This window comes from Hippocampus guttulatus, chromosome 18 (genome assembly GCF_054856545.1).
Source record: "Hippocampus guttulatus isolate MCC_2025c chromosome 18, RoL_Hgut_1.0, whole genome shotgun sequence".
Lineage (NCBI taxonomy): Eukaryota > Metazoa > Chordata > Actinopteri > Syngnathiformes > Syngnathidae > Hippocampus > Hippocampus guttulatus.
In genome coordinates, this window is record NC_141278.1 from 3,226,268 (window position 1) to 3,243,334 (window position 17,067).

General features: G+C 45.3%; 1 protein-coding gene across 4 annotated transcripts in view; it reads left to right on the forward strand.

Annotated features, from left to right (window-relative positions):
* Positions 1-860: 860 nt before the first annotated feature.
* khdrbs3 (KH domain containing, RNA binding, signal transduction associated 3) overlaps positions 861-17,067 on the forward strand; it is a 96,370-nt gene continuing 80,163 nt past the window's right edge. For 2 of the 4 annotated variants that reach the window (XR_015103631.1, XR_015103630.1), the window contains exon 1: positions 861-1,288. Coding sequence is in view for 1 of the 4 variants with exons in the window: in XM_086136078.1 (XP_085992204.1) it covers positions 1,198-1,288 (91 nt within the window). In the remaining 3 variants the exon portion in view is untranslated. The remainder of the gene's footprint in view (positions 1,289-17,067) is intronic. The other 2 variants (XM_086136078.1, XM_086136079.1) reach the window with 2 other exon arrangements.

Below are 17,067 nucleotides of genomic sequence, written 5' to 3' on the forward strand. Positions count from 1 at the left end.
CCTTCTAAGAATGATGGAGCTTGTTTAGGATCCGCCAACAAAAGATATAACTATTTGCAGAAAAAAACAAGAAGGAAATTGGCTTCGCATCCATCCCGCCTCATCACACTGTTCTCTAAAACACACCGTATACCTCTCGTCTTCTTATTTCATTAATTCATAAACACGGCTGTTGGTAAAACACGCCTGACCTGCAAGAAGGTGATTGGATTGCCGGAGAACTATTGACAACATGTCCGTACAATTCCAAGCGATCAATGGTTTCAGTAAGCTAAGGACAATCGCAGCCTCTGCTTGTTAATTTTCCCTCAAGTGGTTCAAAGAAGAAATGTGCGCAGTCATTTCTAGAACCAGTTCATCTCGCAAAATAGGGAATACAGTACAGTACATTCAACTCAATCTGATTTATGGCTCTTAATCACAGAGGCTGGATTATCCGCTTAGCAAAACTCCCAACGGCACCGGTCCACGTGTACCTACAACATGTTGACCATCAAACAACAGCTACGCACCATAACGTGATGTGAGGTCAACAGTCAAATGATTAAAAAAAAAAAAAAGTTTGGGAAAATGTAGCTTTTGTCATGTTTATTTTGTCACGGAGCGCTGTCTCGCCTGAAGCCGGAAAGACCTTGCGGAGTTCAACTCGCAGGTAAATATCTGCGTGAACAAACGGAAGACTGCTTTCTCGCAGCGACTTTGAAGACACGAAAAGAAATTGCCGACGAAGATCGAAATTAAGTTTGTAGGTCAAGGTACCGCTGCGTGTGTTGGCGCGATTCAGCACGACGGACAGTTCTTGCCATTAGCCCCGCCCCCTTCGCTCCTCCGACGTCCAATCGGGAGGCGTCGCTTTGGCCCGCCGGGTCCGTCCGTGGCGAGCTTCGGGCAAACTGTCCGCCCACAGAAGAGAAGGGCAAACAGCGGCCGGGGTACACGCGGCGTAGATTCTCTCGGATGGGATCAATACAACAACATTGAAGCTCCCAATTCATCCTTTTTTTAGCATCTCTGCGTGCGCGCGCGAGCGAGACCAGGACTGGAGGGGAAGAAAATGCTCTTTTAGCGCCAGACATTACGTCGTTTTCTCCTTTTTTTTTTGGGACGACGGAACCGCTCGAAGCTTGTCCAAGTTTTCCCCGAAGTGCACCTGAAGAGGGGTTTTCTGGGGGGAGGGGGGGCTTGGGCAGGAACGACATGGGGAGCGAACAATACTTGCCGGAACTTCAGGCGGAAAAGGAAATGCTGGACCCGGCGTTCCAGCACTCTCTGCGGCTAGTGGAGCAAGGTAAGGTTCGGCCGTTCGAGTGACTGCACGCACAACGATGACATATAAGAACTGGGCATATAATTCTTACCACGGGGTTTCGCAACACCTTATTTAAAAATGTGGATGGTTTCTGCACTATACCTTGTGATGTGTGTATTTACTTGCAACCCTATTGTTCACGCCAAGAGTATGATGCAGGACAGTTCAGAGAGACAGCATTTTAATAGTTTTTTTCCCCCTGCATTGGATCTTATTCGATGGCGGACGCTCATCACGTCGGAAAATGACTATTAAACTAATCTAAACGAAGACATTTAGCCTGTTAGCCTCATTGCTACCGGCCACAATTAGTTCCGTGTTGTTGTCTTGCAAAGTCACTAATTGGTGCAGCTGGCTTGGCTTCTGGCTCGACAAAGTGACGAGGTTCAATTTCCAATCGGTGAACGTTCGTGAGCCCTCCTGCTCAAGGTGCGGCAGAAAATGAACCAATAGATGGATGGATAGATGAGTAGTTAGCTCGCCTGCCTGACAGTTTTGAGGTTCGCGTTTTTAATCTGGCCAGTCCACCTTGCTCTCCACATCTCCAAAACATGCATCTATGTTCATTACAGACTGCATTGTCCATAGGTGTGAAAGTAAGCGCAATTTGATTTAATGAAGCCGAGGATTGGCCCTCCTTAATGATCAAGTAAAAAAAATAAAAATAAAGGATCACTAAATAAAAGCAAGCTCTTGAAAGTGAGAGCTAATATTCTTGATTTATGAAAAAGCAGCAATTTGCACAAATCTTAAATTTGTGAAGTTTGTTCCACAGTTCAGGAGATGGAAAAAGAGAACGCTGCTGCTTTTGGTTTGCTTCTGGTTTTATTTATTATTATTCTTATTATTTTTAAATTAAAGAGTCCCGTAATTCTCAGGCCATTCAGAGCCCTGTGGGCCAATTCATCTCCAACAAACTAATCGTGTGGTGTCGTTTTAAATGGAACATGGCAGCCTCCGTTGACTACCGTAGTCTGTTGTCTTTCCCGATTTTTGGCTGTCGATAATTTACCTCGGCAAAGCCCTGCGGAACGCCTCATGCAGGCGGCGCGCGCGTCCAGTGTAAACATTCGCTAACTAATTCATGCTTTCATGCTCTCTGCTTGTCCCGCGTTGCCTCTGCTTCCCCAAGCTGGCTTCCTTCTGGGCCATAAAAGACGCTCTTGAAAAGTGAGGCAGAGTTTGTTTGCTTCCTCCCCAGCCTACAGTCCATGCATATTCATCTTGCTCGTATAATTTATAATTATGACCACCAGCCGCAGAGATAACAGATTGTGTACAACTCATCTGCCCACAGTTTTTCTTTTCTTGCAAAAACAATTCACCTATGTCGCAGCTAATTGACAAAGATCGACGATTGTTGTCACATGTACTAAATTGCGAGCATTCCTGCCGCATCGTCATGGTTGCGGTCGAGCACCTGGCCAGCTGTTGGTAATAACACTTCTTTGAGATATACCCTGCGCTGTAAAATCTTTTCTGAAAGCGAGTTTGCCCTATTTGTGCGAGAACAAGAAGTGCAGTTAGACGCGACGCACAAGTGGAAGCATTAATCCGTGACCTTTTATAACGTGAAAATGTCCGAAAACAGTCTGCCGCCGCTGTAAAACCCGCAAATACCGTTATCTCGCTTTCACGCGGCAGATGGAAGATGGCACCGTTTAATACAGCATTTTCCTCTGCCATCTTGCTGATGAATTTTCAACTTGATTAGGCCATTGGCAGGAGTAACTGCAGTTAAAGCACACAAACCGGGAATATAAAATGATTCCAGGTCTGGAGAGAGTTCTTTTCAGATGAAATTGAGGGAGTCGTAGAGTCCTCCTACAGTCTGCGTTCTTTCATTCCCTTTCTTTGACCGCATACAAACAAGTGAGGTGGCGAAAGGATGAACGGGAAGGTTTGCCGCGCAGGTGATTGCATGAAACGGCATTAATAAAGACGACAGCGCAAAACTGACCCTTGTTAATGAAGAGATCCCCCACAGCCCAGTCTGCAGTACACTAGAAATTAGCAGAGTCAAAAGTTGCTGGTGTGACATCATCAAAACTTTGTCCCCGTTTGGTTTTCGTCGCACCCCTCCAAGTACATTTTTAATCGGATATTCCACAGTAGCCGAGCGCCTAACTTCCTCAGCTCGTTTGCCCTCCAAGCCAAAAAAAACAACAAAAAAAAACACCCCAGCAACTCTTAATCTCTTAAAACTGTCCGTTTTGGGATAAGCATCCTCATTTTCAGGAAAGATGCCTCATCGTTAATTTATACGTTCCCATCTCATCAACAGAGCAGCAGGGTATTTTTACCCGCGCTTGAAATTGGCCTCGAGTGTGAGCACTTCCTGGGTGAGAATGCCCACAAGTGAGCAAGAATCAGCTCTGGCATGCGATCAAAGGCAAGCGATAGCGATTTTTCTTGTGGCGGGGAGGGGGAGAACAGTGCTCTCCGGTGATAATGATCTCCCGATCCCCGTCTGGCTGACGTGCCGAGCCACCCAGCGAGCGGTCCTGAGCGGCCGGCTGGAGACTCGACCCGCAAGCCTGAATTTGTGAACTTGCTGTAAGAGGGCAGACTGGGGGAGCACCAGCCAGCTGCTTTGCATTCAGACGAGCTGAGCGAGCAAGAGCGTTTTGCACAGTTCTTTGCCTCGCCCCGATCCGGAGAGGAAATGTAGGCCGACAGGCAGCTGCGAAAACCAAATAATAATAATAATAATAATAGATTTTATTTATAAGCGCCTTTCAAGACACCCAAGGACACTTTACAATAACAAATAACACAAAACAATAGCACCTCTTTTACACTCCTGTGCTCGCTAATATGGGTAGCATGTTATTCGAAATGAAAGCGCCATAATGATGTCATATTTGTGAATATTGTTGCATCTCGGCAATCTTGTTTGTTTGTTTTAACCTGAAAAAAAGGATAAAGTGGAAAAAATGTTGTATCATGGTCCACACAATGATATCTGACCCCAAATGTTGCCAAGACTGCAGGTACCTCTTCTTTGCTCGAACTTGTGAAAAGTAGTTCATTTTGTACAAAGAGAACGCGCGCCAAACAGCTTGCTGAAAAGAACGTCCACCGAACTCAAATTTCAAATTCCAGCTCCTTTTGAAATGTATTCGCGATGGCCTATATTGATCGTTGTAATCATACATTTACCGCAACATATGATCCCCGAAACACGTGAATAGCATTCCAAACTCGTTTTATGTTAAACATTAATACCTGACAGATGATTTGATTTAAAAAAAAAAAAAAAAAAAAGAGTCACAGTCAGCAACAAGCGATTTATTTGATCATTTCTACGCACTTAAGTCCATTTTATAACACTCTAGTGAGTACAGAGCTACAGGTCCAATTAGTAATTCGCCCTCATCTGTCATGTTACCATCTTTATTGCACAAATAACACGTTGGACACGGTCGTCACGCCAGATGCTTTGCTTGGTCGTCAAACTCAAACACCTTTGAAAGCGGCGCGTTCGTCAGAGCGTGCGCGCTTGTTGCTTTCCCGTTTGAGCGCCGCCGTTGTCGTCCAAATGATCCGTCAACACGTTGCGAGGATGCAATCGCCATTTGCCGCGTTTGCGCTCATCGTATGCATTCAAGCTGTCGAGACTGTCAAATTCGCCGACGGCGCCTTAGGCCGTCTACACCAGCAGACGCTCAATCAAAGCTACGGGACGAGGCGCCTTCAATAATACATTTTTTTTTTTTCATCCTTGCAAGATGATCGTCGTCCACAGCTCATTGGTTCACCTCGATGCTTGTTTTAGGTATGACCTAAAAAGAGGCGATTGGAATAGTACAACGGTTTCCTCTTCGGCCTTTCGTTAAAACTTGGCGAGCGCCACCTTGCGATCCGTTCAACAGACGGCAATTAATGAGAATTCTGGACTGGTCTCGGACCTACGAAGACATTGCTGATGCTAGTCGGTCAACACGACTCTTGGTTCAATCTTCAAGTTCCCCCCCCCCCCCCCCCCCCCCCAAAAAAGCCATTTTATATTGGCCGATTGACGCGACAGATTCCAGGTAGTAGTCACGTACGATGTTGACACAGCCCAAAGTTTTCGATCACGGGCCAAATAGCTCGGCTGCAATTTCACCCGCGATTTCATCACTGTCATGACTGCGGTGACCAAACGACAAGTTGGCCAACCTGACCTGCTCCAAAGGCAGCAGTGGTCTAATGGTGTTACTTTGTCATTTGTGACAGTATGTGCGCTTCCCACCTGCCCCCCCCCCCAAAAAGGAAAAAAAAATCATTCATCGTTCATTTATGAATAAAGAGAGTCACGGGAAAGGTACACTACAGTCAACACTGAGTACACTGAATGTGTTTAAAAGGTTAGCCTCGGGGGTTCTCTCGATGTCCCGCGCTGAAAAAATGATGCGTAGTCTACTCAAAGTATCTGGAGCCATATGATTTTATTTGATGAAGTAAAATGGAGTCATTTCAGCGTGTTTTTTTTTTTTTTGCCGTTTGACTTTGGAAAGCGTCTTGATCTTGCTGTGACAGCCACCGTTTTTCCTTCCACTGCATCTTCATTTCGTTGGCTGGCACGTCTGTAGAGGATTGCGCTGGATTAGCTTCTCCGCCTTCCCAACTGATCCCATCCATTTGGTGTAATCCAACTCAATTTAATTATGTTTATCGTTCCACCTCGCCGCAGCGGCGCACCTCGGCCAAGATAAGCCCCGCGTCCTGCGTCTGCCCGAGCCTGTTGCTGCCTAAACAGATGCTGCGAGTCACCTATACACCCGGCTGCTAAATCATTTACACCCTCAAACATCCGTGTGACACGGATAAAGATATTTGAAGGTGAAGATCATAACCTGACATTTTTGTACACGATGCGTCGTTAAAAGCCTTGTCAAGAGCTGTTTCATGACCGGACATACCGTGACACACTTTGGAGTGTATTGTATCGGTGTATGTTGTCACCTGTCGTTAGCTAGCTAGCTATGCCTACGTGTCGAAAATGTTATCTCCCTTTAATGTAGTCCGCTAGCGTGGGTGTTGTAGAGTGCCTCGTTGTCACGGGGTGTTGCGGCACTGTCCTGAAACAGTCCACTCGTGGGATATTTTCGTGGCTCAAATATGTAAATATGTGTAAGCATAAGAAAAGATGCTGGACAATGAAACTGATTCCCACCCCCACTCTGACTGACAGTTGAGCGGGATGTGGTTTCAGCACATTCAGCGGACACTCCCACACGGTTTCATATCAGAGGTGTAAGGCTCCGGGGGCTCCAGTGACCCAACTCTTTGTATCCAAAGAATGAAAGACAATTTTTCACCATCTCGATGTAGTCTGCATCCATAAATGTGTTCTGTGGCATGTGTAGACAATTGCAGGAGAAAATATGTTTTTGCGCCGTGACCGGTTGTCTGAGCAAATTCTCCACGAGACCTTTATGGTGCCCTGCTGCTTCCTTGTGTGTCCCGACTCTATTTTAAGAGCCTGGTACTAAAAACCAATCGTGCAGACTTTTTAAAGGACGTTGACTTTACCCCCTTTTTTAACGTGCCAGGTTGCCATCCAAGCCAATAAAACCGAGTAGCATGCCAAACACAATATGTCCTTAATTTTTTGCGAGGCTCTGCTTTTTCGAGCAAAGTTTATAAGATATTTCTTTGACACCTTTCCGATGGGGCGACGCGGGCAGATGTGTATCGTTGCCATGTTCGCAGTCAGCCGCTGTTGCAATTGGGTGTAAAACATTCATTAAGTCTTACAGCGGAACCATAAACAAGAGGTCAGATCAGGGGAAATGAGCATCATAACAAGCGCGCCGAGGACTCTTTTCCTCGTGTTACACAATTACCGTAACCGTTGTGAGTTGAACACTTGAACCGCCGGCTCATGTGTGCTTCTCCCCGTGTCGCTTGGCCAGTGTGTCTCGTTAAAGTTGGGGGGGGTGGGATGTACATCTCTGCCTGCTCGTTAAATTTGGAGCTGCAGCCACATTGTTAGTTACTGTAGTGCCCCGCGTGTGGGGAATTTTGAGGAGAGTTTGCTGTATCTTCAGCAAATTAAATTTTGCTTTTTGCTGTGTAAAGTTCACAAAATGAACTACATTTTTTTGGAGGCAGAGAGTTAAATGCGACACAATGCCCCCCCCCCCCCCCCCAAAAAAAATAGTACCAATTTGAGCCATCTTTCAATGTCCTACAGGCGTCTATCTAGACTCAGGTTTGGCGTTGGATCAAATTGCTTTGAGTTTGTTGTTGTTGGCATAATAAACAATAGCCGCTCAAAAAATGTTTCCACATTTTTTATTATTATTCATTCTAGTTGCTTTAAGCTGATGTTATGTTGCGCCTCCAGAGAACAAAGTAGTTGGGACGAAATGAAAGTATCTCTGCTGCTGGCAGTCAAGAACACTTTTCCTTCAATTGCACCTGTTTTAATTTATTGTTTTTCTTGAAAGGGAAAAAGGAAACGTATGTTTGAGGCGTGACGTTGTATTTCGTCACTAGGAAGATGACAAGTGGGGGGTGGGGTGGTGTCTATTAGAGGGGAGGCCGTGATTGTTGTGGCTCACAACGGTAAACATCCACATTTGATCTGAAAAAAAGCAAAGGCCTGCGAGAGAATTCTTGGCCGTGGCAAAGAGCTGCGGTGTTCTTGCCGTAGCTCCAATGAATGATTCCATGCACTTTAACGTTCTCGGTCTTGACATGTTTCCATTGATTTTTTTTTCCCCCCCCTGCAAAGCACAGCATCTCCGTCACTTTGGCTGACAGTTATGAAATTAGAACCGCCCCGCTCCTCCCTCCTCGCTTGCAGAAGTTTCAGCTATTGATCAGACACCTCATTCATTAGTGATAGGATCACACGTCGCACTCTTGTGCCATAAGTCATGCACGTCTGCCACAAATGAGTGTAATTACAGCGGGCGTCCAAGTCAACACTGCAAACGTGTCGATGAGAGGCCGGCGGGAGGTGAATGGCTAGAAATCAACTTTATAGATCTGCGGTTCGCGCCCGCGCCCCGCTGGATGGCCGAGGTTTTAATTGCTGTCTGACCAGGGCTGGTCCTGCGTGAAGATGGGCCACGTTGATAGGAGGCGAGGACGTTAATGGCTTTCTTTCACCGCGGTTGTTGTATTGACGGCTTCTCATTCCGGAGCGCCCGATCGGGACCTAAGCTGTGAGCTGTTTTTGTCGTGGTTGCGGGTGCGGAGAAACTCGGAGGCCTCGCCTTGGCGGTCTCGGTCCCCTTCCCGAAATTTGACGTAAGCTAACAGTGATAGCGCAAGCTCACAGCTGTCAGTGCGAGTACTTTAGCAGGTGGCGTGCATGAGCCAGTAATAAAACAAACTCGAGCACGTAAATGAAACAGCTGCCCACAATCGGAGTAACTTATTTATGGTCAGCGCATTGATTTTTTTTTTTATTAGTATTTTTTTTTTTTAACAACAAAACACAAAGGACCGTGACGCATTCTCTGTCTTAGGTCATCGTTTCATTCTGTAAGAGGAGTTTCCGATCTGACGCATTCCTAGCAGCTGGAAATTCTAGGCCAGGGGTGTCAAACTCATTTTTGTCGCGGGCCACATTGAAGTGACTGTTTTCCTTGGAGGGCCGTTATGACTGTGAAAGCATTTTCTCTTATTTATTACATATGAGGAGTTGAAATTTTGGTTCAGATTTTAGCAATCATGGCAGAAGTTGACATGTCTGATTTGCTTTCGCGGGCCACATAAAATGATGTGGCGGGCCATATCTGGCCCCCGGGCCTTGAATTTGACACCTGTGCTCGAGGCAATAGATGAAAAAAAATCTTTGCTGCTGCGGTAGTGAAACATGTAGTGCTCAAGAATTTAGTAGAGAACCTTACAAACGGCATGCCTCGAACATGGCAGACATAATGCATTCATAAAACCGATCAAATGTAATCTCCCGATCACTGATCTTATTAAGGATTAAGCCACAAGTGGTTTTGCTCGGGATGGGTTTTCTTTGGCTTTTTCATGTGACGCCACTTACAAAGAAAAAGTGTCAGGGCCGAAGCAGAGACATTTTATGGCGACCATAAAACCAGAAATGGATCTTATTGCAATGGTAGCATAGCGGCTAACACACCTGTGCAGTTCATAAAGATTTTATGAATGTAACAACTTTACAAAATCCTACCGTCTCATTTAATAATCTCGTAGAACAAACAAATATCATTGCAAAAAAATAAAAATAATTTAAAAAAAGCAACCTTCCTGAAATGTGTTGGAATGACATGATTGGCTTTTTTTTTCTACTCGGCCTCTGTTTGGGCAATCCACACAACTGCATGACGCTTTTGCCCGGTATGTGTCATTGATCTCAGTCAGAACCCCCCCCCCCCCCCCCCACACACACACACGGGCTCGCGCGCATTCATGCGATCGCACGGCAAGGGGTAATTGGCAGCCTGCTGAAGGGGACCAGTGCCATATGGAGTGGCCACCTTCGATTCATCACCTGACACGGGGCTGATTCCTTGTAAGTCAGTGTGGTAATCATGCTCATGAACCGTTAATATCGACCACGCCATTTGATTGGACATTCCATTCCTGCATGTTATACAGTACAACAGTACAAGAACTTTTAAATTATAGTACGTACAACATTGCTCCCTCAAACAAGAAGTGGTTTATATGTGTTCATTTAAGAATGCAATTTGTTTCCGCTTCAGTCATTCTGCCAATTTTGACTCTGAGTGCAGTTTTAATGTACAAGAAGTTATTTTTAATTGCGACACAGCTCACCCCAACCCGTACGTGCATCCCATAACTGCCTACGAGACATGCTGGTAACTTGAGTATGATACACGTTTGGAAGAAAAAAAACAAACTCTCGGGCAAGTTACAAACAGATAAGAGTGTGACTAATGTAATCTGCATTAATTATGCTAAAATCATGTTAATAATTTCATTCAACATTCAAAAATGTGGACGCTGCCACACAAAAATCTCATTGACACATAAACAGAGCAAAGCGTATGATCTACGACCAGTCCTGGCTGCTCTTCCCACCAGATATCACAAATAACCCCCTTGGGCAAGTCGCTACTGTCTGCCTCATTATCATATTTATTTAAAGTGTCATATGACCCATTTTATTCCAACACGGGATCCTCTTGTCATGATTGAGCGATTCCGTATTTAAGGGCAGTCTCTCCGGAGAAACTGCTGTGCACCAAAGGAACATTACTGTTCAACATAATGTTGGGTCTGTCCTTGCCAATGCAACGGAGGGAAACGCCTCCAAACTAAGCAGTGTTTGTAGCGGAATAGAGGAATTCCAATGCTTATTAATTTGAAATCATTTTTTGGTGCATGTTTCCCCTGCGCACTGATAGCAATTTTAGTAAAATTATTTGTCAGGCAAGACATCATTCCCATAAATTTTTCTATTACAGTATCAATGGATGTTTTGTTAAGCTTTCGTCAAAATAGCATTCATTAAAAAAAAAAAAAAAAAAAAGCCCCATCGCAGCTACGTCACTTGATCACGTGAGCGCGCCATGATGGACGGCGAAAATGAATGGCTGCCGAATCCAAACGGGCGGAAACCGGTGAGATTTAGTGACTGTATGTTATTTTTGCCCATTGTGCCATGACATTAAGCACCAACTGCTGCCTGCTGTGTGCACAGTTTTTCAAACAATCGCCGACTTTACCGGAAGTCATGGCATACGAGCTTTATCTTTGTTTTTTCGTGATCACGTGAGTGCGCCATGACGGACGGTGAAAATTAATGGCTGCCGAATCGAAGGGGGCGGAAAAAAAGGTGATATTTAGCGACCGTATAAGTTATTTTGCCCATCTAGCCATTCCAACAACCATTTCAACTACTGCCTGCTCTGTTCGCCGTTTTTTAAATCAAATCACCGACTTTACCGATTTAAAAGTTTATAAAAGTCTGGACGCGTACCATTTTTTTTGTCACAGGCTGGTTCCCTGGGATGAGATGCTACGCTCACACCGTCGGACAAGATAACTTGTAATGGCTAAGGTAAAACTTGCTTATGATGCTAACTGACGGTTTTTTTCCCTTTACACATTCCTTCCTATGTTTGCGCCCAGCAACGTGCAGTAATTTAATGATTGTGAGTAAAATATATGCGCAATGATCGAATCACCCTGTAAAAAAAATGATAGATGCGAATTCTCGAATACTTTGAGGTCTCCCAGTCCATCGCAGTCTTTTATCTTCGTCAGCAGGTACGTGATAAAAAGCCCAGTTTGCTTCACACATTTATCTATTAATACATCCGACCGCACAGGAAAATATGACCATTTTATAAGGAAATCGTTTTGATAAATAGATACAGGACTAGACACTTTCCAGGAGTTTCAACAGATGCAAATAGTTATAATTTGCAACTCAGTGTAGACTGAGATTGGTGAACGTAAACGAGGTCCTGTGTGGTCCCCCTTTTGCAACACGAACACTTAAAAGGAGCGCGTCTGATGATTGCAGCAGTAGCACACCGGAAAAATCCATCCAGTCTCCACCTTTCCACGTCAGTGGCACCCCAAAGAGCCAAATATGTCACTAAACGACTCGTAGTGGCGGTTGGCCTGTGGCCTGTAATGGAAGATGAATAGCAATCCAGCCGTCAGATTCAGCTTGCAGTTATTGAATGGTTTCTCTGGATGTGTTTCTCCAGACGAGGCCGGGGCTTGCCTGTATTGATTTGCCGCTTGGAAAACGTATGGTCTATTGGTGTTCTGTTTGAACTGATGCAGAAACACAGTTGTCGGTCATTGACTTTGGATGCGGCAGTAGGTCTCAACGTGGTCCGTCTCTTGATCCCGAGAGTTCGCTCATCTCAATCTCCACCCACGCCCCCGAGGACACTTCAGCTCCGGCCGGATTCTGTCCTACAGCGCTCCCGTTTAGCTCCGACGCAAGGTTTCATTACCCCTGCCTGAGTTAAACTGCTGCGAGCCGTGCACTGATACTTGAACGGAGACATAATTAATGAGTTGTGCATGTCTGCTTCTCTCCTCCCCCCCTCCGAGGGAAATTCTGTTTCGCGTCTCCTCGAAGAAAGCATTGCAGCTGCCGAGGTTGCTGCGGCAACCGCGATAACAAGCCACGCCATAAATGAACTATGGAGAAAAGGAAGCTGCTCGCTGAGCTGAATCTGAATGTTGTGTTTTTCTGGACAGGGTATCGTCGAAATTACCGTGGCAAGTAACTGCACTGCATTCAAAATCTTTGGTCGAGATGATAGGAGTTTGTATTTTCACAACCATCTCGACATTACCGCGATTGTACAATTAGCCAAATGAAAAGACACTCTATTCACACAACCAGCCGTTGGAACCAAGTCTGACTTTCGATATCCTTAAAACATGCGGGGCGGAGGTGATTGTTTGCTGATGTGTCCGGTCCAGTCAGGTAGAATAGGCTTCGGTTCTCCTTGACCCTAAAGAGGTGAGGTGCTATCGAAAATGGATGGACGGTTTCAGCTCGGAGCCTATTCCAGCTGACCGAGTGCAAATTGCACCGTGGGCATTTAGTGACTTGGACTCATTCCGCGCCAGCTGTATGAGAGCCAACTCTCCAAACTACGGCAGTACCGGTGCCTCCACCCCCTTCCCCCATTTTGTTCAAACTTTCATCTGCATGTAAAGTTTTACTCCTAAAATCGAAATGTAATCATCTAGGGCCAAATCCAGTCGCCCGCACTTTCAATTCAACAGCTGTGTTATGAAGTGAGGTGCGCCATGATCTTTGTCTAACGGCAGCTTCCAGGGAGGTCGTAAACCAGCTGTTACGCTCTCGCGTCGACGCAGACTCGTTTCCCTCAATTTTTCAACTGTTGCCAGCACGCAATCATCAGAGGTTGCAAAGAATCATTCGTTCTGCTTCGATGGCACGTCATCCTTAAACTTGGTCCTTCACACCGTAAGGTTCAAAGTAAGATGATTGATATTGTTGTTTAATTGATGAAAAAAAAAATCTTTAAAATCCCCCAAATTGGGGCCCTGGATCAGATGAGTAAATAGCATTGTACAAACATTAACTTGGCAGCTCAAAAAGGGGAAAAAAATATGTTGACAGACTGTTGTCTCCAGTTTTGAATCACCTTTAGCATTTTCGGCACAGCAAATAACAGCCAGCGAAGGAAATTGCCTTTAAGTAGAAGTAGAAGTATGCATTGTTCTGTCAGCCCCGTACCATACACAGATTTACCAATTCAAATGCATGCAGGCCCGTGTCCAAATTTTAACTTAATCAAGACTTCTATTTATATTCTTACAGATCTGGCAATGAAACATTTCGAGTCTGTGCCAAAGAAACAAGATGAATGGACTTGAGCAAATGTGCACGTTGTAAGTTATATTATGAAGACTCGCATTTCATGTGCCATGTTTGCATTGGTGACTTGGACTGTAAATGTAGAACAGGAAGGGATGGAAAACATCTTTGGTTGGATTTTATTGATACTTTTTTTTCCTATGATGTTAGATTTGTTGAGGCCCTGGGAGGGGGACGCTTTTGCGACATGTATAACCAACAAAGTCAATATTTCCATTTCGTGTAATGTAAATGAGGGGTGATTTTGGTCACTTAGCTTCCTCTCTTTGTGAGGGGAAAGGCTTCTCTCTCCTTTTTTTTTAAACTGCATTCCCTGTTAAAAATAAACAAGCGATAGAGATCATAAATAGCTTAATCTCCTTATATTGTTGGTATTGATTTGCGAGCGAAAAAAGTTTTGCAGACCAAGTATCACGATATGACGATTCCAATTGGCTGAAAGTCGACTGCTGTACCAACAGCGTACTTACCGGCGCAAAGTGAGTCTGACCTTTCGCTAGTGAGTTTCCATTATCTCCTGCCCACACTTTGCATGTGGACACTTTAAGAGCTCATTTCACACTTAAGCTAGACGGCCCTTTTTATTATTATTTTTTTTTTTAAAAAGAAAATCATTCTCATTCAATGTCTCAGATGTTTTGGCGCGGGTTTTAAATAAGACCGCTAACCCGACAAAATTGCCTCGTGCGTTTGCCAGTTCGGCGTCGCAATGCTAATGACGGTCAGTGGCTGGTTACGCTCGGAGGGCTTGCGCACGCCTCTGCTGTGGCGTGAGAGAGGATTCTCACTTTTCCATGACACGGAACCGCATCTTTGGTGTGAACTGTCAGCCTACAGATGATGCATACCACTCACGCCCAATGCCCACCCCCCACCCCCACCCCGTCTCATTTTCCCAGCCATATTTGCTCATATGCATGTCTCAGGTCGCTGCTCTGACATTGACAACGTTGTCAAAGATTACTGTCACGCAACGTCTTTCTGGCACGAGTGGTGGCCTACATCTCAAAAGGACATTTGAATGGAGCAATGAGTGGTTAAGATGCTCTGATGTGGGTGGAGGGGGGGGGGGGACAATCCTTGTTATATTGATGTTGCCCCTCCCTTTTTGTTGTTCTTGCTTTTCGGGATAACTTGATGGAAGAAACACGCCGATGGGTGACAACAGGCAGCAGAATATGGTTAAAATGTTGATGTGACACTTCAATTTCCTCTCCGTCAGTCAGCGCAGCTGCCGGATCTTTCTTATTGCTGGGCTCGACTGACAGCTCCAGATGGATTTGGGACCTTCGGTTAGCAGCAAAAATATGTGATTACTTTCATGCAAATACTTGCTTACAAACGACGCTAAAAAATAAATAAAAAATTGGATCAACAAGTTATTAAGAATTTAAGTGAGTGCGTTACAGGGAAAAAAAAAAACCTACTTCAATTACTGTCGAGGATATTTAAATGTGGCCTGTTGTATATTTTTGCAATACATCGCCAGTGATGCCGGAAATGCTTTCCTCAATAATGGCTGTCGTTTTGAGAAACTAGTAATCAGAATCAGATAACATTTAATCATCTCACAATGGAGAAATTCCCAATTTACAGCAGCAAAGTTCTGAAAGGAAGAAAGTAGAAGAACAAAATATAGGAGCTGCTGCACAGGCAGCCACTCTCGCGGCGCCATCTTGAAGTCATAATAACAAAATAATACGACACAACACGTAAGACACAGACAGTCATACAATCCGAACCACTTTTCTGCCTCCTCTTTGTTGTTTGAAGCGGTTCTAATTGAAAGAGGAGATGAGGAGAGAATTGAATGCGGTACTTTTTTTTTTTCTTTTTAAAGATAGATTATTGTGAGTTTTTCGTGCTCACTACGGCAACACTGCACAGAGGAGCACAGAGTGATTGATCGACTTCAAAAGCCGTACTGGCATTGAGGAGGTCAGAACATTCAGTGACAGATTTTCCATTCCCAGTCTCCATCACTTTGAGGGAAAACGCCAACTATATTTCACCTGACGCCGAAATATTAGTTGAACCGCAGCATTGAAGATGTACGCTTCTGCTTGTGGAAGAATCTGAAATAATGTTTACTTTAAATACCGAGCAATCACAGCATGAAGGTGATGCCCCCCCCCCCCCCCTCTCACCTCCCCCCGGGGTCTCTATTTGCCCTCTGCGGCCTCTGTGAGATTGTCATCAAACTGAGGCGTCCTGGAGAGACAGCCGGCGGCACTGCTGAGTCAACAGCCCCACTGTGGCCCAGAGTGCTCTATTAGCTTTACCTGCCACCTCTCGCCACAGGACGCCCACAGCGCTAAATGAAGCCAGGCATATTTTCATCTTCCCGACAGCCTGGCGGCGGCTGCGAGAGATGGAAGTCGGCGTCAACCCGCGCACTCTTTTAGTTGCAAGGCACAGTGGATGGGAATCGCTCTTCTAGACCTTTCAGCTTCGCTTGCTGCGCCTCAGTCCGTACTCGAGCCGCTCTGAACGGACAAACAATTAGCGACTCCCGCAAGACGGCAAAGTAACGAGGCTCCTGTATGCGCAACATCTTTCTATTATTTAAATCGCCGACTTCCATTTCCCACCCGGTGCATCATCGCGCGACTGCTGTCGGCCGGCGAATCGATACCATCTTCACGATGAGATCGTGAAGAGTTTACATCAAGGCGGGCGGCATGCTGACAGAACTTTTCGAAGTTCCACACTTCAGATGAGCATGAAAACAGTCTGCCAACCTTTTACTGCTCACGTCGCGACTGGTAACACACCCGCGCGCCGAGCCGGTAAAAACGACACGCGTTCCCGTGGCCCATGTCATTAAAAAACAAATAAATAAATTAAAAAAATCTTCTCCATCCCGATATTGTTTACTGAGGAAGTCGGTGCGTCTGGTGAAGCCACAGGTGCTGCGAGCCAAAGCGTCGTCCCCTCTGGCACGCCGGTCGATAATGAAACAGTGAGCGACGCAAAGAACTGGGCAAACTCCTTTTTCATTTCCTTAATCTCTACCCGCAGGCTGGTCCAGTGACGCCCAGCCATTATTTTCCGGCGCTTGTTCACTCATACGGTCTCCTATGGGACTGGATTAAAGGCAAGAAGAATCCACTGCGCCACTAAAGAATGTGCCGTGATTCGATCACCTTCATAAAGATGGAGGTCGACTCGGACTTTTGACCAAGTAGACCACCAAAGCGCATACATTTTTCATCACGTTTGCGTTTGTCTTGGACGAATATCGGCTTTCGCTTCCCTAAAATTGGACTTTCTCCCTGCTAGTTTTGAAATCAACAGGCTGACACCATCTCACCTTATAAACACTCGCAAATGATTTAATCACGCAGAAAGGCGGACTAAAATAGAGAACCTTTTGTTCCGATTTGGCAACCTGCGGCAAAATGCTAAGCAAATATGCTAATCCATCTCCGAC